Source organism: Salvelinus sp. IW2-2015, linkage group LG20 (assembly GCF_002910315.2).
Source record: "Salvelinus sp. IW2-2015 linkage group LG20, ASM291031v2, whole genome shotgun sequence".
In the NCBI taxonomy this organism is placed as follows: Eukaryota; Metazoa; Chordata; class Actinopteri; order Salmoniformes; family Salmonidae; genus Salvelinus; species Salvelinus sp. IW2-2015.
Genome location: NC_036860.1, coordinates 32,696,130 through 32,718,992, shown reverse-complemented (window position 1 = coordinate 32,718,992; position 22,863 = coordinate 32,696,130). Strand labels below are relative to the sequence as shown.

The 22,863-nt window shown below is 42.4% G+C and overlaps 1 protein-coding gene across 3 annotated transcripts in view; it reads right to left on the bottom strand.

The window, feature by feature from the left end:
- Nucleotides 1–22,863, bottom strand: part of LOC111981966 (opioid-binding protein/cell adhesion molecule-like) — a 530,412-nt gene that overhangs the window by 191,203 nt on the left and 316,346 nt on the right. For 2 of the 3 annotated variants that reach the window (XM_070449352.1, XM_024013470.2), the window contains exon 1: nt 13,943–14,742. In XM_070449352.1, the coding sequence (XP_070305453.1) occupies nt 13,943–14,115 (173 nt within the window). In that variant the 5' untranslated portion in view covers nt 14,116–14,742. Of the gene's footprint in view, nt 1–13,942; nt 14,743–22,863 lie in introns of those variants that run through there. The other variant, XM_024013471.2, reaches the window with a different exon arrangement.

Below are 22,863 nucleotides of genomic sequence, written 5' to 3'. Positions count from 1 at the left end.
CCGCTTGGTTAACAGTGTATGATCGCTGGTGGGTATGCATTCGCACTCTTAACTCAATACGCGATCAGGTACCACTGGAATCCGCCCATGGATAGCGTTTTCAATTCTGTCAGCTATGGTGGGAGCCAGATCGGCGCTTCAGACCCTCCGTAACGGCGGATAAACAGAACAGACCTCAGGACCGACCCGACTCCGCTAATAATGGGGCCACGCCTGGAGAAACCGGTTGAAAGTTTCTGTCGGCTGAATAAGCGACACGTTGAGATCCTACAGCGTTTCCCTCCAGACAGTCCATAGAAAGTGTGTCCCGGCTGCGGAGACTGTGCGGGGGATTATACTACGTATCTGTACTGTACTGCGTCGGCACAGACGCGTTTCTTCCTTATCTACACTGAACATCCCGCTTGCCTACACGAGATCCTTGCGATCCGCGCTAGCTGGTGTCTTGTAGCACAGCATTTTCGCCGTAAGGCGATCGTTCTCCTGTATATTATGAGTACAGCGACTGCAATTAGAAGACATCATGTTTATGTTACTACTTAGCTTCGGCTGTTGAAGGTGTTGACGAACCATGTCCAGATAAAGCGTCCGGAGTGAAAAAGTTGAATGAGGGAAAAAAGTTGCGATGGAAAAAAACTAAAAATATAAACGGTAATTAAAAACAAAAACAAAACAAAAAAACGTAAAGTTGTCAGCTAGCAAAGTAAAGTTGGCAGCAAAACGCACAGCAACAAAACGCACAGTTAACTAGACATATTGACGTGATCTGTTGTTAGCTAACTAGCTATGTAACCTATCATGTCTGTCATCAGCAATTGTGATTAAACACCATTAAAAACAATGTTGAAAAGAGGATGTTAGCTAACTTTGCTAAGTAGGCCTACATTGGTTGAAGAAACAGCCCTTCTGCTGCTTGACAGGCAGAGCCCCCAAAGAACGGGAAATTAACCTAAACCACTCATACTTGTATAGTTCACTTTTATTTTATATCACTCATATCACATTCATGGTTAGTGGTGTAAAGTACTTAATTACTTTAAAGTACTACTTAAGTTAATTTGTTTAGTATCTGTACTTTACAATATATATTTGACAACTTTTACATCACCACATTTCAAAAGAAAATAATGTACTTTTTACTCCATACATTTTTCCTGACACCCAAAAATACTCTTTACATTTTGAATGATTAGCAGCACAGAAAATGGTCCAATTCACACACGTCAAGAGAACATCCCTGGTCATCCCTACTGCCTCTGATCTGGTGGACTCACTAAACACAAATGCTTTATTTGTAAATTATGTGTAAGTGTTGGAGTGTGCACCTGGCTATCCATAAATATAAAAAACAAGAACATTGTGCCGTCTGGTTGGCTTAATATAAGGAATAAGAAATTATTTATACTTTTACTGTTGATACTTAAGTATATTTTATTAAATATATTTACTTTTGATATTTACGTTTTTTTTTTACCAAATACTTTTACTCAGGTAGTATTTACTGGGTGACTTTAATTTACACTTGAGTTATTTTCTATAAAGGTATCTTTACATTTACTCAAGTATGACAATTGAGTACTTTTTTCACCACTGTTAAATGGTGGCCAATATTGAGCGATATCGTGAGGCTACTCTCACGTATCTGAAATTACATGATCAATAGTTTACTGATCATGAAAAGCATGCAGTTTCTTGCTGTATAACTCTGATGATGGAGCTAAATGTGTGCAATTGTTTTACATGGAATAATCCAAAATGTGTAGTTCTGACTATGCTCTTCAAGAGGTGATGATACAGTATTACAACCAAATAGTTAACGTTTATTTAACAATCCATTCAAAACGGCACACAGTTGTCAATGGTTTTAGCGGAGCTGGGGTCTCGATTCCCACCAGCAGGCAAATTGAACACTCTGCACTTTGTTGTTACGTTTTATTGATAACAATCAATTAAATTACTATTCTAATTCCTAATTGTATGGAGGATACATTATGCAAATAAAAGATGACTGGTCATTGGTCAAGATAATCCGATCAGATTGTGATGTCATGATCTGGGCCAAAAACTCCATCCCACCTGGACATGCTAAAATTCCAGATTTGAAATATCATTAAAAAAAGAGGAAAATCAACTGAACTGCACTGCCCCTTTAACCCGGGAAACACCAGGATAACAGATTTGGAATGCAGCCTGCCCTCAGTATGTATAGTTACAGTGCATTTGGAAAGTATTCAGACACCTAAACTTTTTCCAAATTTTCTTACGTTACAGCCTTATTCTAAAATGTATTAAATCGTTTTTTTTCCCTCATCAATCTACAAACAATACCCCATAATGACCAAGCAACAACGGTTATTTTTTAAATTTTTGCATATGATATTAAAAATAAAAAACGGAAATCTAATTTACTTAAGTATTCAGACCCTTGAGCTCTTGTTTCATCATGGTCTGAGAGTATCTAGGTGCCTTTTGGCAAACTTCAAGTGGGCTGTCATGTGCCGTTTACTGAGGAGTGGCTTCAGTCTGGCCACTACCATAAAATGCCTGATTGGTGGAGTGCTGCAGAGATGGTTGTCGTTATGGAAGGTTCTCCCATCTCCATAGAGGAACTCTGGAGCTCTGTCAGAGTGACCATCTGGTTCTTGGTCACCTCCCTGACCAAGGCCCCTCTCCCACGATTGCTCAGTTTAGCGCGCGAACAACTCTAGGAAGAGTCTTGGTGGTTCCAAACATCTTCCATTTAAGAATGATGGAGGCCACTGTGCTCTTGGGGACCTCAAATGCTGCCGACATTTTGTGGTACCCTTTCCTAGATCTGTGCCTCGACACAATCCTGTCTCGGAGCTCTACGGACAATTCCTTGAACCTCATTGCTTGGTTTTGCTCTGACATGCACTGTCAAGTGTGGGACCTTATGAAGACAAGTGTGTGCCTTTCCAAATCATGTCCAATCAATTGAATTTACCACAGGTGCAAATGAGCCCAATTTCGAGTCTCATAGCAAAGGGTCTGAATACTTATGTAAATAAGGTATTTCTGTTTTTTATTTTCAATACATTTGCAAAAAATTCTAAAAACATGTTTTCGCTTTTTCATCATGGGGTATTTTGTGTAGATTGATGAGGGAACATTTTAATCTAATACATTTTAGAACAAGGTTGTAACTTAACAAATGTGGAAAAAGTCGAGGGGTCTAAATACTTTCCAAATGCACTGTATGGCTAACACCTCTCAGGAAGAGAGTATTGTTGTGTTATAGCCTGAATTTAAAATGTATTAAATTGAGATTGTGTCACTGGCCTACACACAATACCCCATAATGTCAAAGTGGAATTATGTTCATGCCAAATACTAGTGCTTAACATGATTTTTGGATGACTACCTCATCTCTGTACCCCATACATTCAATTATCTCTAAGATCCTTCAGTCGAGCAGTGAATTTCAAACACAGATTCAACCACAAAGACCAGGGAGGTTTTCCAATGCCTTGCAAAGAAAGGGCAGCAATTGGTAGATGGGTAAAAAAAGCAGACATTGAATAACCCTTTGAGCATGGAGAAGTTATTATTAATTCAACTTTGGATGGCGTATCAATACACCCACAGTCACTACAAAGATACAGGTATCCTTCCTAACTCAATTCCGGAGAGGAAGGAAACCACTCAGGGATTTCATGAGGCCAATGGTGATTTTAAAACAGTTACAGAGTTTAATGGCCGTAATAGGAGAAAACACTGATGATGGATCAATTACATACTCCACAATACTAACCTAAATGACAGAGTGAAAAGAAGGAAGCCTGTACAGAATAAAAATATTCTAAAACATGCATCCTGTTTGCAATAAGGCACTAAAGTAAAACTGAAAAAAATATGGCAAAGAAATTAACTATGTCCTGAATACAAAGCATTATGTTTGTGGCAAATACAACACACCACTGAGTACCACTCTTCATACACTACATGACCAAAAGCATGTGGACACCTGCTCGTCGAACATCTCATTCCAAAATCATGGGCATTAATATGGAGTTGGTCCCCCCTTGCTACTATAACAGCCTCCACTCTTCTGGGAAGGCTTTCGACTAGATGTTGGAACATTGCTGCAGGGACTTGCAGGGTCACAAGCAGCTTATAGGCAAGAGTTGGCTTTTACATAGAGGCACAAAGAAAGTGTAAGAATATTCAAAGATAAATATACAACGTAGAGGACTTAAGGTCAAGAGGGAAATAATAATCAAATGGAAAAAAAGTTGTTTTTCTGTAATGTGGAACTGAAGATTAATGGGCCAGGGACATGGGAGGAATTTCGGTCCAGGACTCATAGCTACATGTGGTAAGTTCTCATTGGTCCAAATTGTCTATACATTGAGCCTGAAATGGGATACTTGTTATTTGGCCATTGGCCCAATTTTACTGCAAGGAATTCAAATTGGTCAACCACAGGGTAGGGTTGGGTTATAAACTACATCCTGTCTCTTTGTTCAGATGAGAAGACATTTAGAACAGGGAAGAATGACCATCTACCATCTACTTAGCAGCATAACAACTATGATTTGTTCTCTTTGAATAAATATATGTTTCTCCCCCTGATTTGCTTTGGGGTCTGTGTTATTGAAGAATAACATCAACTGCTAACAAAAGGGAAAGTTCAGCTGACAAGGGCAACTACAAGCTATTAGAGGTAATTGCACGTTACGATGCTTTACTTGCTGAGCATATGGAAGTTTCTACTGTCGTCTCTGGGATGTAGAAATCAATTCAGAATGATCTATTACAAGTGAGATTAAAAAGAGTTCGACGCAGGGCATTTTTTTGCATGCGCTCAAGTAGGCTTTCTTTCCACTTTCTTCCATTATTTATTTAGCAAAGGTGATAACACAATCACTCCGGACAGACAGAAGTAAAAACTCATTACATAAATGTTGCAGCAGCCCAGGCTATACCTAAACATTAGAGATCTGACATGCTGTATGGGATGAACATGCATCAATGATTTTAGTCCTTGCTTGGACTAACTCATTCTTAGTCCTTACTAGGACTAACTCTCCAACACCATCCATCCATGATGAGCCTGTACTGCACTGAAGCCTATGAACACCTCAATTCATGCCTCATACCCTTATTCAATCACTGCTGTGATCCCTTCCCAACACTGTAAGTAGCCCTCTCATTCCCATTCCCCATAATATTATACAATAAATGTCTTTATTAAATGCTTTAGGTTAAAATAATTAGTCTTTGCTGATTTTTGAAACATGCTTTGTCATCTCCGTGCGGTCTGCGCCTATACCCGGTGGTCTCCCATCCTCCTCAATTTTTCAAGTCAACAACCTCTACTGTGTTATGGGTAGGCTTGTCATTGGCAAGGAATCAGCAGTTTTTTAAGATAAAAAGAAACGTAATAGAGCTAAGCACGGGCAAATTCCTAGAAAAACTGGTTTAGTCTGCTTTCCAACAGACACTGGGAGACTGTAACGGTGGTCCTCCTCCTCTTCAACCGAAAAGGAGGAGTATTGAGGGAACCAAGGCGCAGCGGGTTGTGAACACATAATATTTATTAAAGACAAGACGAAAACACGAACTTCACTATAAACTAACAAAACAACAAACGGAGTAGACAGACCTGAACGACGAACTTAATTAAACACGAGAACGCACGAACAGGGAAAATAGCCTACACATAAAATGACGATGTACAACACAAACCGAACAGTCCCGTATGGTGCGACAAACACTGACACAGGAGGCACCACCCAACACGAACACTGTGAAACAACCTACCTAAATATGACTCTCAATTAGAGGAACGCCAAACACCTGCCTCTAATTGAGAGCCATACCAGGCAACCCTTAAACCAACATAGAAACAGACAACATAGAATGCCCACCCAAACTCACGTCCTGACCAACTAACACATGCAACAAACTAACAGAAATAGGTCAGGAACGTGACATAACCCCCCCTTAAGGTGCGAACTCCGGGCGCACCAGCAGAAAGTCTAGGGAGGGTCCGGGTGGGCATCTGACCACGGTGGTGCTCAGGCTCTGGACGAGGTCCCCACCCCACCATAGTCAATCCCAGCTTACGTTTACCCCTTATCATGACCACCCTCTTATTTCCCACCTAATTTAAGGGGCAACACCAAGATACAGGACAGCTCCGGGACAAGGTAGCTCAGGACAGAGAAATAGCTCAGGACAGAGGGATAGCTCAGGATAGAGAGGTAGCTCAGGATAAAGAGGTAGCTTAGGATAGAGGGGCAACTCCGGACTGAAAGGCAGCTCCGGACAGAGAGACAGCTCTGGACTGAGGGGCAGTTCTGGGTAAATAGCCGCTCTGGGCTAAGGGACAGCTCATGACTGGCTGACGACTCTGGACGCTCATGGCTGGCGACGCTCTGGACGCTCATGGCTGGCTGACGGCTCTGGACGCTCATGGCTCACTGACGGCTCTGGACGCTCATGGCTCACTGATGGCTATGGACGCTCATGGCTCACTGACGGCTCTGGACGCTCATGGCTGGCTGACGGCTCTGGACGCTCATGGCTGCTGACGGCTCTGGACGCTCATGGCTGGCTGACGGCTCTGGACGCTCATGGCTCACTGGCGGCTCTGGCAGATCCTGTCTGGTTGGCGGCTCTGGCAGATCCTGTCTGGTGGCGGCTCTGGCAGATCCTGTCTGGTTGGCGGCTCTGGCAGATCTGTCTGGTGCGGCTCTGGCAGATCCTGTCTGGTTGGCAGCTCTGGCAGATCCTGACTGACGACTGGCTCTAGCGGCTCCTGACTGACTATCGGCTCTGACGGCTCGGGACAGACGGGCGGCTCTAATGGCTCGGGACAGACGGATGGCTCAGACGGCGCTGGGGAGACGGATGGCTCAGACGGCGCTGGGGAGACGGATGGCTCGACGGCGCTGGGGAGACGGATGGCTCAGATGGCGCTGCGGAGACGGATGGCTCAAATGGCGCTGGGGAGACGGATGGCTCAGATGGCGCTGCGGAGACGGATGGCTCAGACGGCGCTGCGGAGACGGATGGCTCTGGCTGATCCAGTCTGCCGGAAGGCTTTGGCTGCTCCTGTCTGGCGGAAGGCTCTAGCGGCTCCTGTCTGGCGGAAGGCTCTAGCGGCTCCTGTCTGGCGGAAGGCTCTGTAGGCTCATGGCAGACGGGCGGCTTTGCAGGCTCATGGCAGACGGACAGTTCAGGCGCCGTTGGGCAGACGGCAGACTGGCCGGCTGAGACGCACTGTAGGCCTGGTACGTGGTGCCGGAACTGGAGGCACCGGACTGGAGACACGCACCTTCAGGCTAGTGCGGGAGCAGGGACAGGGCACACTGACCTCTCAAAGCGCACTATAGGCCTGGTGCGTGGTACCGGCACTGGTGGCACCGGGCTGAGTGCACGCACCTCAGGACGAGTACGGGGAGAAGGAACAGTGCGTACAGGGCTCTGGAGACGCACAGGAGGCTTAGTGCGTGTTGTCGAACTGGAGGCACCGAACTGGATACACGCACCATAGGAAAAGTGCGTGGAGGAGGAACAGGGCTCTGGAGACGCACTGGAAACCTGGTGCGTAGTGTAGGCACTGGTGGTACTGGGCTGGGGCGAAAAGGTAGCGCCGGAAATACCGGACCGTGCAGGCGTACTGGCTCTCTTGAGCATTGAGCCTGCCCAACCTTACCTGGTTGAATGCTCCCGGTCGCCCGACCAGTGCGGGGAGGTGGAATAACCCGCACCGGGCTATGTAGGCGAACCGGGGAAACCATGCGTAAGGCAGGTGCCATGTATGCCGGCCCGAGGAGACGCACTGGAGACCAGACGCGTTGAGCCGGCCTCATGACACCTGGCTCAATGCCCAATCTAGCCCTACCAGTGCGGGGAGGTGGAATAACCCGCACCGGGCTATGGAATACCCCCCCCAAGAAATGTTTGGGTGTTACTCACGGGCTTTTCGGGCTTCCGTGCAAGACGCGTCCCTCATAACGCCGGTTCCCTTCTCCGGTTGCCTTGCTCTCCTCAGTGCTCCCAGCTGTTCCCATGGGAGGCGATCCCTTCCAGCCAGGATCTCCTCCCATGTGTAGCAACCTTTACCGTCCAATACATCGTCCCAAGTCCATTCCTCCTTCTTGCGCTGTCCCTTACTCCGTTTACACCGCTGCTTGATTCTGGATTGGTGGGTGGTTCTGTAACGGTGGTCCTCCTCCTCTCAACCGAAAAGGAGGAGTATTGAGGGAACCAAGGCGCAGCGGGTTGTGAACACATAATATTTATTAAAGACAAGACGAAAACACGAACTTCACTATAAACTAACAAAACAACAAACGGAGTAGACAGACCTGAACGACGAACTTAATTAAACACGAGAACGCACGAACAGGGAAAATAGCCTACACATAAAATGACGATGTACAACACAAACCGAACAGTCCCGTATGGTGCGACAAACACTGACACAGGAGACAACCACCCACAACGAACACTGTGAAACAACCTACCTAAATATGACTCTCAATTAGAGGAACGCCAAACACCTGCCTCTAATTGAGAGCCATCCCAGGCACCCTTAAACCAACATAGAAACAGACAACATAGAATGCCCACCCAAAACTCACGTCCTGACCAACTAACACATACAACAAACTAACAGAAATAGGTCAGGAACGTGACAGAGACAAATTCACCTTTCAGCAGGACAATAACCTAAAACTCAAAGCCAAATATAAACTGTTGCTTACCAAGACGACATTGAATGTTTGTGAGTGGCCCAGTTAAATCTGCTTGAAAATCTTTAGCAGCACTTGAAAATGGATGTCTAGCAAAGATCAACAACCAACTTAACAGAGCTTGAAGAGTTTTTAAAAGAATAATGTGCATAATTTTTTTTATTGGTAGTTAGTCTAGCCAACTTCTTTTGTCATTCTCACTCAGATATCATATTAAAACTGTAGGGGGCAGTATTTTCGTTTTTGGCTAAAAGACGTACCCATTTCAAACTGCCTATTTCTCAGCCCCCGAAACTAGAATATGCATATAATTGTCAGATTAGGATGGAAAACACTCCAAAGTTTCCAAAATTTTGTCTGTGAGTTTAACAGAACTGATATTGCAGGCTAAAACCTGAGGAAAATCCAATCAGGAAGTGCCTCTGTTTTGAAACCTCTCTGTTCTTATGCATCCCTATCACCCATTTAAAGGGATATCAACCAGATTCCTTTTTCTATGGCTTCCCTAAGGTGTCAACAGCCTTTAGACATGGTTTCAGGCTTTTATTTTGAAAAATGAGCGAGAACCAGCACATTGCGTAAGTGGATAGGTGGGGGCTCTCAGAGTGAGTTGTGCGCAACAGAGAAAGGCGGCCATTGTTACTCCCGGTCCTATTGAAAAACCAACACTCCCGGTTGATATATTATCGAATAGATATTTGAAAAACAACCTGAGGATTGATTATAAAAAACGTTTCACATGTTTCTGTGGACATTATGGATATTATCTGGAATTTTTGTCTGCGTTGTCGTGACCGCTTTTTCCTGTGGATTTCTGAGCATAACGCGCCAAACGAACGGAGGTATTTGGATATAAAAATATCTTTATGGAACAAAAGGAACATTTGTTGTCTAACTGGGAGTCTCGTGAGTGAAAACATCCGAAGATCATCAAAGGTAAACGATTAATTTGATTGCTTTTCTGATTTTCGTGACCAAGTTACCTGATGCTAAGTGTACTTAATGTTTTGTCGAGCGATCGATAAACTTACACAAACGCTTGTATTGCTTTCGCTGTAAAGCATAATTTCAAAATCTGAGACGACAGGTCTAAGCAAAATTTTGCAATATTGCACTTGTGATTTCATGAATATGAATATTTTCTAGTAATATTATTTGACTGTGGCGCTATGCTATTCAGCGTTGCTGATGACAATTATCCCGGATCCGGGATGGGTGGTTCAGAAAGGTTAACGTGGCATAAGACATGGCAAAATATGTATAATTTTAGGGATATTTTAAAAAGCTTTATTTAGACAGTTTAGTCTCATTGAGATAAAAAACTATTTGTCAAGAGACACCTGGTCCCACCAAGACAGCAGGAGGAGGGAATAATGTTTCAGATAAATATCAGACATAACAACTTACTGACATAGACACACCATAAACAAAATTTGACAGACACACATACAGTACGTTACAATTACAGAAACATACAAGCATCATAGATACAAATCTATCATATGTACCACCGCATGAAGTCCTAATGACAATCAAATTCCTCAGTAACATATAACTCAACCAAACTTTTAAACTCCTCCAAGGAAACAAGATCTTTTAGTTTCAAGCTGGTCTGGAGAGAATTCCAAGACCACGTAGCTGAGTAACTAAAACACTTTTTTCCATGATCCGTTCTGATTTTAGGAACTGTTAAAAGTAAGTAGGAGTGAGACCGTAACTTTTCTTGCCGCTTTTCTTTTCTGACCTAAAAGAAAAGCGGCAGTTGTAGCTTTAAAAAAATGCTTTCAAACTGCAAAAGATTATCTCCACCCCATGGCTAAATGGGTAGAATTGCAGGAAATTAGCTCTAAAACAGCAAAAAAATATTATTTCTCCCATGGAAAAATCTGTAGAATCAGAGCTGCCGGAAAACATGTGGCGAGACAGCATTTGCCCCAGTACTTTTCAATCTGGTATGGCGCCGCCACACCACTTTCAAAGCAGCACCATGAATGCGTTTACCAAACATATGCCACGTTCAAAACAACTGGGAAATCGTTTTGAGCAGTCAACCAACTCTGAGTTCCATGTCGGAAACTCTGACATCTTTCTAGCGCTCAGACCTTCCGACCTGAAGATCACTGACGTCATGATGTGACCTTTTTTTCCCAGAGTTCCAAGTTGTCTTGAAAGCACCATTATTCATTAGTTCACGTCACAGAAAAACTTCTGCAACGGAAAAGAAAGCAGGCGTTTCCTTTTGGACAAGTTGACATAGCACCTCACCCAATTTCCTTTGCCTCTCTTTTGTCTAGTGAATACAACCCTGTCTCTAGGATTTTAAGCAGTAACCCCACGCTCGCTGCAACAGGTGGTTTCACAGTAGTCTTCTAGCTACAGCTTATAGAGCCTATAAACCACGCCTCTAAACAACTCGGTTTGGTTGCACCAGCACTTCGTTGCTTGACTCTGCACTCTGCACTTGTTTTTTTCTTGTCTCACGCTCCTCTACAGTCTGTGGAATAGTCGTCACAAAGGTTAACACTAGCTTCTATAGCCACAAACTGATAAACCACACCCATTCCTACAATTTCTATTCTTAAAATCTGATTTTAAACCTAGCCTTAACCTTAACCACACTGCTAACCTTATGCCTATCCCTAAACTTAAACTAATACCAAAAAGCAAACTTTGACTTTGTGGCTGTGGTATCTGACTTTGTGGCTGTGGAATCTGACTTTGTGGCTGTGGAATCTGACTTTGTGGCTGTGGAATCTGACTTTGTGGCTGTGGAATCTGACTGAGGCTATATAGAAGCTAGTGGAAACCAAGTGGAATCCTGCCGGAATCTGACTTTGTGGCTGTGTTATTTAGTGGAAACCCTTCTCTCCTGCCTGCCTCATGAAAGAGTGTTCAGGGCAAACAAGGCACTATATGTTTTAATAAAAGCAGTTTAGTAAGTCGTCTAAAACTATCTAGAATTATCCAATCTATAGCTAGGTCACAAAACTACTAACGTTAGCTTTAGAGTAGCCTAGCTAGATAGCTAGCTAACTTCCGCTAGCTAGGTTGATGCAATCATGCAGCCAGCCGCTAATATTAATAATTTAGACTCACTGAATAAATGTGTTTGGCACAGGATAAAGAAGATACAATTATCTGCTGCTGCTATCCAAGGCCAATTGATACTGAAGTGCCTGAAAAGGTTAGTCAGACATTTTGTTAGTCCATTAATGTTTTTTGGCATATTATTATATTTCCACTGCTGGTGATTATTCACAAATATTTGTGGCACAAATTTCACTGTCATAAAAGTAAAAAATCAACAAATTCGCCACAGAGCAGTCGGCACAGATCAATTGAAAACATTTGCCCAACCATAACAAAATGGATGGCTAATGCAGAAAGAGAGAATTGGTAGATTCTGGCACAACCATAACTTTCACAAATACGATAGGCAACCATGGTGTCAGTATTTTTCGACTAGCAGGTTAGGTTAGAATAGAGTGCAATAGAATGAGTGACATTCAATAAAATCTACTTCATTAAAACGGGGATATTATTTTCAATTAAAATGTTGAAAATAGTTGATTTAATGATTGAATATATAAATTTAACAGGCAATCAGTTCCTACAGTGAGCGCCAGGGAACCAATCAGGAAAACACAAGGTTAGTGGTATTATTACTTACACATAACAAAAATACTTTGCTACAAAGTCTACTGTGTATAGTGTTAAATGTAACCCTGCCTTACATAAAGCTTCCAGAATTAATAATTGCAGAAGAGCACTGTAATGAGATGAACTAATAGTTTTCAGGACATAAAATGTAAATACTTTTCTACACTGAAACCTGTCTGTCTTTTTTATTTTTCAAAGTCAACTGCTTAACAGTGTGTGTGTGTAGACTGAAATTAATATTTAAAAATACACTGTAACCATTCTTTGCATAACGCTCAGCCCTGCCATAGGAGTTCACTAAACGACAGAGTATGTTGTCCATTGAAGTTGTTCTCTGGCTCTTTTGATATCAGATTCATAATGAATCACAACAAGGTTTGTGGTAGTTGGAAAGTTTTTTTTCCGCCTCAGGTCAGGTGAGTTTAGAATTCACATGACCCGACAAGAAAACCCCCAGACCTATAGTCATAGCACAGATGAAAAGGGAAGCTATCTATAATAATAATAATATTTTGTCATAGCCTATGAATAGAACCCAGAGTTTTACCTGACCAGGTCATGAGATCAGGAAAAACTCCAAGCCCCAGAAAAGACACATGGGCATTTTGCCACACATCTCTTGAACCTGTGGAGCCACCTCTGTGTAAAATTGCAGGAAATTAACTTCAAAACAAAAAAATGTATCTCTGCCGTCAAGAGGGGGGCCACTAAAATGATTTGCTGTGAGGTAGACGATCCAAAGTCCTTCACAAGACCCAGAATGACCAGGCCTGTGTTGATTCCCGTGTCGTGTGGCTCAGTTGGTAGAGCATGGCGCTTGCAACGCCAGGGTTGTGGGTTCATTCCCCACGGGGGGACCAGGATGAATATGTATGAACTTTCCAATTTGTAAGTCGCTCTGGATAAGAGCGTCTGCTAAATGACTTAAATGTAAAATGTAATGTAAATGATTCAGCTTTGCACAATCACATGGATTCTGCTTACATTCTGCTTACATATGTCTAATGGTTAACCCTATATTGATTCTGCTTACTACTTCTAAGAAAACAGCATAGATACTGGAAAATTCTCAAGGTACTGGAAAATTTCCAATAGACGGCGGCACCCCCAACCAAATCTCGCTTAGGGCCCCCAAAAGGCTAGAGCTGGCCCTGCGTAATCAACAGGTGTAACAAATGGACTGGGTGGGGGGCGAATTTGACCATGTCAAGAGCACTTAAGGCAGTGGGTTCTGAAAAACAATGACAAAATAAATATTACAAATAATATTTTGGGGGAAATTATTTCACCAGCCAAAAGCAGCACTTTGGCGACTGGAAGTGCAAAGGAGCGTGTGCTCTGCAAAGGTAAAGTCCTATCTGTGCACATGCCTGTATAGGGGCTTCTTCCATCATAAGCACCTTAGTTCCATCATAAGCACAGCCAACACTTAGAATCGTATCATTTAACCAGACATAAACCACTCTTATTTTACTTTAAATCGGCAAAGCAACGTTGGACTCATAGTTAATACAACTTATTATAGTGAGTGTAAGAATAATGAGAAAGTGTTTTACCTGAGAAAGACGTTTTCGCCTTGCCTGACGGTAATATTGTCCATCACTTTACTATCGGTTTGGGATTCCCCTTGACTGTGGACAGGCAAACCTGCGGGGACAAGAAACAGCAGTCTGAAAGACAGAACCACCAGGCACTTCCAAGACACGGTAAAGTATCCACAAATACCCATCTTCGGTTTATAAATCCCACTGCTTGTCGAGACAATGCTTCCGTTGTTTTAAAAGGCAAATGCGTATAGCGGTCCTGTGGAGCGAGCGCGGGTTAGTTAATAGCCTACTGTTCATCTGTTAATCCAAATATGTTTTCCAGCTACAGCATAGTCTATGCAAGAGGGTAGCTATCCTTACTGCGCACTCCAAAATATATTGGCAGTCTGTTCCATTCTGTTCCGCAGCTCGCATGGAAATGTTTACTTTTCCTTTCCGAATGGTCCAAATGCTTGTATTGATGATGACAGTGCGCAATTTCACGTTCATTGAAAATGAACGGTTGCAGTCGTGGACAGCACGCAGAGCAAACCTAAAACAGGTATTTCGGTTGAGATGACGTGATAAAACTTAAACCACTGGTGCCAAATCCGAAGAAGAGAGCACAAACAACAACACACATGCGTGATTAACTCTTGTGATTGACTCTATACAATATAGTTTTAGTGATCTCCACTATCCCTTCAGCACTCGGGGTTTGTTGCACATTTCAAATAGGCAGGGATAGCAGCACTAATGTCCTTTCTATTTTCACTCAAAACCAAAAACGAGTATCAGGTTCATTGAATCCATTATTTTCCCCAATCTTTACACGTATGCACCACCAATTTGAGTTTGTTGCTAAACCCCCTCACAGTAAGAGCTCTGGCAAGAGGAGGGAGAATGGGGGAGGGGGGTGGGGTTGTCATGGTAGCAGGGACCTTGGTGAATAGCTCTGTACAGGTGTGTGGACATTACTGTTAATCAAGGATGCAATTGTAAACATGGATAAACTGTGTGTGTTTTTATGCAGATGCTATAGACTAGACCTACAGATAGACTATATTATTCAAACCTTGAACCGGGGAAATTTAAGTGAAATTGCTGGGTATGACTCAACTGTTTCGGTGGTGTGGATAAAGGCATGCGGACTAAATATACTGCCCATGACTCATAACATGCATTTTCACACCCCTGGCTATTACATTTGTGTCAATCATCTAATAGCAGTGCATTTATTTTATTTTTACCCCTTCTCCCCAATTGGTAGTTACAGTCTTGTACCATCGCTGAAACTCCCGTACGGACTCGGGAGAGGTGAAGGTCGAGAGCCATGCATTCTCAGAAACACGACCCTGCCAAGCCACACTGCTTCTTGACACACTGCTCGCTTATCCCCGAAGCCAGCCGCACCAATGTGTCGGAGGAAACACTGTATAACTGGCAACCGTGTCAGCATCCCGCCACAGAAGTCCCTTCCGGCCAAACCCTCCCCTAACCCGGACGACGCTGGGGCTAATTGTGCGTCGGCTCATGGGTCTCCCAGTCGCGGCCGGCTTCGACACAGCCCGGGATCGACCCCGGATCTGTAGTGATGCCTCAAGCACTGCAGTGCCTTAGACCGCTGCACCACTCGGGAGGCCTAATAGCAGTGCATTTATATAGCCTAAGCGAGCCATCATTCCAGGAGTTCCATTATTGATTCCTAAAAATCATTTGTGCAGCCAAAGTTTAAATGAGTGTGAAGGGTAGGTCCTTAAAAATTGGCAGTTCAACGGCAGTTATTTAGTGGAAGACTCTCCTATACACTTTAAGCCTATCTTTTAAGGAGGGCCAAATGAAATTATAGGCAGTCGTTATTAAAAGTATAGAACAGGAAACACTTTGAAACCAAAAATGAGTGTTTTTATAGTAGAAATGAAAACCAAAAATGAGAAACCAAAAATGAGTTGAACTTTGAAACCAAAAATGAGTGTTTTTATAGTAGAAATGTTACAACCGCCATTTTGTGACTACTGAACATGACCCTGTGTCTGTCAAACACAATGACGCAATCACAGAATGAGATTCTATTTATATGGACACAACCACCAATCAGGAAACAGAAACACATCCACATAGTTTAACAATTACTGTAGCAGGTATGCAATGAGTAATTACCACTGGGTGGATAGTTTGCTTTTGTACATTCTCAATATCATTCAACAACTAACTACTTGCTCAATGTCTTTCTTTATGCATTATTAAAATAAAAAAACAGGCTTCATATAGTTTTAGCACCTAAAGTAAAGGCATACACAATTGCAACTTTTTTACCGTATTTATTGCTGATATCAGTCCTATGAGTCAGTCAAAATATTTATTTTCAGCCATTTTATAAAAGCTGGGTGTGTTTGATTATGTTTATAACCCAAAATGTTCCCTGATGTAGAAATGACCCTTTGTGATACACGCACACATATTTGCCACATACAGTATATGTCATCGGAGCCATTGAAACTCAGTGAACAATAGATTGCAATTTGCTTAATCTAGCCTAATTTAGGTCCTCAACAAAAGGCACGCATATGCACAGTCTGTCACAGTTCATGTAAAGTAATGTATGTGGCAGCTAAGTGTATGTCAGTCTGTACTTCTGTCTGGACCAGTCATAAAAGGGGAAGGTCCTCCATGGTCATGCGCCCGGCTGATGATGCTTATTTTTGTTCAGTGTAATTGCATCCCATTAGAACTTTGTGAAAAGCCAATACAGCAAATTTGAATGTTTTACTGAGTTTTCCCATAGTGTGGAATAACTGGAATTGCTTTTGGCACGTCCGGGAAGGTGCGCGACCGCGATATGCTCGTCTAGAGTTTTGAGTTCCAGGAAAAAAACTATAATTAGAAGTAAGCAAACAAGACGTGAAAAAACGTCCAGAGAGGCGTCAGTCACCAAAAGGAGTCTGTTGAAGAAGACGGTGGTTATGGCTTTGGAGAGGGACTCCAAGTGGCTCGGGATTCGGAATGTGATGGTGTACCCCCGCCCCACAGGGATGAGTCATCTCCCAGATCTCAATCATAGGAGGGGCTCAAGCAATCGACAAGAGAGAAGGCCCTATAGCTCAAGGTGCCCGGTGGACATCTTGGAAGTGGAAGAGACCATTAGTTTCTAATAAAAAGATTGATGCCGATGGACCCCTCTTTATCACCCCTTGGTAATGTCTCCCTGACTGGAAGGCAGATTACGGAAGGCAGATTAAGTGCACTTTGCAGTGACACTATATTCAGCCATCACAGTGTGGGGGCAGTAAAGGTATTGGGCAGTATGAGCACCAACTCGTTTTGAGAGATGAACATGCGTTCTACCTGACCACAGGTTAGGCGGGAGTTACATGTATTTTCTAAAGTGTCTTCGTTTGAATCTGTCTCTACGAGAGAGTTTTGTGGGAAGAGAGAATAGCTGCACTCTGTACAGTATATCATTCTATAGGGAGCATATCTCTTGAAACACTCAATACCGCAGTGCTGTATGTCTCCAGCATGGGCAGTTAAGCAAGCATCATCACCACAAAAAAAAGAGAAAAAAAGAAACATGTATCCTGGTACTGTTTTGAATCTATTCACATGCAGTTGCCAACGCGCTGATAAGAAAATTGACTTTATTGTTGTATCTTTAATCGAGTCTAAGGCTGCATTTACACAGGCAGCCTAATTCTGATATTCTCTTATTGGTATTTTGACTAATCACTTCAGATCAGCTCTTTTTCAGAGCTGATCTGATTGGTCAAAAGACAAATGAGAAAAAAAAGATCAGAATTGGTCTGCCTGTGTAAACACAGCCTTAGAGGCAATAGGAGATTTATACTGGGGCTATTAGGGGAGGACCAGATTAATGAGAATTGTGAGTGAGTTGTGAGGATGTGTGTGTGATTATTTTACCTCAGCACTTTCGAGGGTGAGCGACATCCAGCGACACAACAGCTGCTCCGCTTCGAAGGTTTGTTTCCCTCGACGATTGCACTTTAATAAACACGTTTTGCTGTTCTAAGGGATTTTGCAGTAGATCATTGTAAAAGTGTCTGCTTGAGACGGGACTGTGCACATGGCTATTCGTTATAGGGTTCTATTCTCATGGACATAATACCATCTTCTTGGATGAGATTTCCCTCTGGAGGGAGAAAGCTGCTCTCTGTCACTAATAATGTACCATCATGAACCCATAATGATATATAAACTTCAGCTGCTTTCACGCCTAGTTCATTTCACTCTGACTATCAAAGACACACAAACACACAGTTTGGTAAGGTTTTGTTAGAACTTAATTTTGTGAGTTAAAATACATTTTCCAACAGTAGTGTTCATGCAGATGGAGTCATGGTCAGCTAACTCATAACATGTGTAGTAGGCCTTACATAGACATAGTCTCCAATGAATATGGAGCACAGTCATAAGGCATCTAAAAATATATATTTCTACATCTCTTTCACAGTTTATAAAGTAGAAAAGTGTATGTGCAGCGCAGGGCCATCTGGTTCACTGTGTTTCCCTATTCAATTCCCCGACTTTGATTAGTCAATCATCTTTAATGTGCTTTTGATTGAATGCTGTTACATAGCTCCCTTGCTGTTTCATTCTTTATCTGTAATAATAGCACAGTGGGTTTATGAAAGTATTCCAAATGAGCTCACTCGGTAGTCTGAGAAGTCAGAAGGAAAAAAGAAAACGTAAGTCAGTCCAGAAGTTAACCCTTTCACAGAACCAACCTTGACCCTTTCACAGAACCAACCATAAGCCTTTCACAGAAAACACAGCTGATTTCGTCTGAACTGGACTGATCTGAAGTAAAACGGCTGAGTACACCTTTTCTGAAAGACAGAGGCGTAAGTATGGACCGCTTTACTGGTCAGTTAATAAGACCTCAACATCAAAGATGTGGCAGTTGCTTAAGCCCACCCCCACAGTTATTTTCTACCTTCTTGCTAAGAAAACCATAAGCCTTCATTAAGCTCTAAACCAATGCGTGTCGACATTTTCGTCTTCTTTATCTCACCTCTTCTGCAACATTACCTCTAATTACCCACGTGTCATATTTATCCTTTTTTAACTTCAATGTGTTGAGACCCAACCTGGTCTCAGAGCATTTTGTATTATTCTGTTCATACATCCGAGACACTCCATTTAAAAAAAAAAAACTTTTATTTCACCTTTATTTAACCAGGTAAGCTAGTTGAGAACAAGTTCTCATTTACAACTGCGACCTGGCCAAGATAAAGCAAAGCAATGCGACACAAACAACACAGAGTTACACATGGAATAAACAAGTGTACAGTCAATAACACAATAGAAAAAAAGAAAGTCTATATACAGTGTGTGCAAATGGCATGAGGAGGTAGGCAATACATAGGCCATAATAGTGAAGTAATTACAATTTAGCAGATTAACACTGGAGTGATAAATGAGCAGATGATGATGTGCAAGTAGATTCATTCAGTATGATATATTAAGTTTGATATGGTTACATAAGACAGATGGTTACTTAGGAGGGTGGTTGGTCGAGGTTGATGGGTGGGCGTATAACGTGAATGTCTAGCAACCCAAAGGCTGCGAGTTTGATGAATCTCTTCACAGACAACTTTAGGATTTTAGCTAACTAGCAACTTTTCAACTACTTACAAATTCTTTGCTACTTTGCAACTACTTAGCATGTTAGCTAACCCTTCCTCTAACCCTAACCTTAACTGATTTAGCGAATCCTTTGCCTAACCCTAACCCTTTTAGCTAACCCATTCCATAACCCTACCCTTAACCCTAACCTCTAACCCTAACTCCTAGCCTAGCTAACATTAGCAAGCTAGCTAACGTTAGCCACCAAGTCACCTACCTAGAATTCGTAAATATCATATGTTTTGCAAATTTGTAACATATTGGATGTTTTGTAAATTTGTAATATATTGTATGTTTTGCAAATTTGTAATGTAATACAAATTGTAATTCATAACATATCATACAAAATGGGTGATGGACATCCACAAATGAATATATGCCATACGAAACATAACATATCATACTAAATGGAGTGTCTTGGATTTACGTACAGAATAATACAAAATGTTCTGAGACCAGGTTGTGAGACCTTAATCACCATGGAGACCCCGCCAACGTAGAGGATGCAAGTGTTGTGCTGTAATGAGCCTGCTCCTATTGAATTCACAGCATCCACAGACGTGTTAGCTATGCTTCCAGTACAAATAAAAAACCAAAAACATTGCTGTTTTTGTGTCCTCTCTCTCTCTCTCTCTCAATGTGACTAGTAATTATGGGGTTTCATTTGCACTCGCCTTACTGAAGGGATGCTGCCTGCCTCCCTGCTCTAGCCTGTTAGTGCTTCAGTGAAATGTGAAAGGAAGTACAAAGTCATTAAGACCAAGGGATTGTAGGAAAGGGCTTGTTATGGAGAGGAACACAATGGGAAAGTGTATACTGCTTGATCTCTGAATCTCCTATGTATACATCACCGTAGATATCTTAGCATACAGTACCAATTATGTTTTTTTATCCTTTACAACACTCCAAAGGTTTGTCGAGAAATGTCACACCACGCTGTGTGAAGGGGAAAACACACAACAACAAAAAACCTCACCTTGGTTTCTAACAAACTACCCTGCCAGACAGAAGCGACATTCACATGCTTGTTATTTTCCCTTATCTCGTTGATAGTAACTCCTGTGTTCAGAGGTTGGTTGCGATGTGCAAGAACAGACACAATGATTGGCAGCCACCAGTACTGTGAAAACACACACATCGGCTTTAGTCGACACCTGCCTGAACCAAACATTTGCATTCAGCACTGAAAAGGATAGATAGATACAGCTACATGCGGCGGGACGGGGGGGGGGGGGGGGGGGGTGATGATAACCAAGGAACTTTTACTACGCTGTGTAATTAATATTTTTCCAGTGCAAAATAAAGATAAGGACTCCATTAAGCCCTTAAAACATTCCGAGATAATGGATTTGGGCAGTTGACGGAGCGGCTCATGTGGGACAGGTGGGATTTACTCCCGGGCTCCGTCGGCGCGCGCGACAGCAGCCAGCGCCAAGGCAACTAGTGCAGGATTCCGCCACCGGAGAAGAAGTCAGAGGCATTTGATGCACCGTTGGCACCAAAGGCAAATTAGATTATGGAGAGGGAATGGAATTATTATTCTCTGACAGATTTACAGATAACCGCTGCATAGAATACAGGCAAAAGGGCTGTAAAAACCCATCATCTGTGGAGTGAATTACACACCGCTTGGAACAACTTGTTTGGTTTAGGAAATCCAACAAACTCCTTTGATTTACCTGCTCCCACATCCCTCTTTCAATTTTCTCACTGGCTTGCCTTCTCTTTTTCTCTCTCTCTTTACTCGCTTGCCTTTTCGCTTTCTTTTTCTCTCTCTTTCCAAGGGTGAACAGAAAGGATGGTGGTATTTGTCACTGCCTTGACTCACAGGCTCTAGTAGTCTTTTCATCTGTTTGGTTAATCCATGATCTGTTACCATCATCTACAACCTTTGATCTTCTCTGTGGCACAATAGGATCATGTCTATGCCAAGGCTATGTTTTTGACTGCTGTACAGTATATTTATCGGGTGGAATAGGGAAATCTGAATATGACTGGATGGATATTACCATTCTCTAAGACCACTGGTCGTCCCTATACTCCCTTAGCAATAACACGGAGAGGTCACACATAACTGCCCTGCCTATGCAGCAGTTAAGCTGTCAGAACTATTTATTTCACCTTGGATATCTGAGGACAACCAATAATAACACTAAATGTAATGTCAGCGGGCCATCCATTTGAAAAATGATTAAAATCACATTTTTCCCCTCTTCTGTTGATCTTTCCATCTGTCTGGGGTAAGGTGGGAGTGGCCAATGGTTGGTTTTAAGGGCGTCCTCTCTTGGCCGCACGATAGAATATTTTGCTGTATTAAACCCACATTTCCTGCAATTTCAACAGATTTTGCCATGGGGCTGAGAGATCATGTGCAGTTTTAAAGTGAATTTCCTGCAATTCTACACATTCTGCCATGCTTATGCATCTGAGTGACGCAAACATTATAACAAAATCAATGCCAACAAAATGGCATGATATTTGGGAATTCTTGATTCTCCATGACTGTTTACTTTTTAATTTGGTATTGTTCTTCAAAAAATAAAAGGTGAAGTCGGAAGTTTATATACAAATTAGCCAAATACATTTAAACTCAGTTTTTTCACAATTCCTGACATCTAATCCTTGTAAAAAAATTTCCCTGTCTTAGTCAGTTAGGATCACCACTTTATTTTAAGAATGTGAAAGGTCAGAATAAGTAGGAGAGAATAATTTATTTAATCTTTTATTTCTTTCATCACATTCCCAGTGGGTCAGAAGTTTACATACACTCAATTAGTATTTGGTAGCATTTGCCTTTAAATTGTTTAACTTGGGTCAACGTTTCGGTAGCCTTCCACAAGCTTCCCTGGGTGAATTTTGGCCCATTTTCCTGACAGAGCTGGTGTAACTGAGTCATGTTTTTAGGCCTCCTTGCTCGCACAGACTTTTTCAGGTCTGCACACACATTTTCTATAGGATTGAGGTCAGGGCTTTGTGATGGCCACTCCAATACTTGACTTTGTTGTCCTTAGCCATTTTCCCACAACTTTGGAAGTATGCTTTGAGGTCATTGTCCATTTGGAAGACCCATTTGCAACCAAGCTTTAACTTCCTGACTGATGTCGTGAGATGTAGCTTCAAATATATCCACATAATTGTTCTTCCTCATGATGCAATCTATTTTGTGAAGTGCACCATTCCCTGGTGCACCCCACCAACAATGATGATGCCACCTTGTGCTTCACGTACGATCTTTGTTCCCATGTGTAGTTGAGTTGCAAACCGTAGTCTGGCTTTTTTATGGCGGTTTTGGAGCAGTGGCTTCTTCT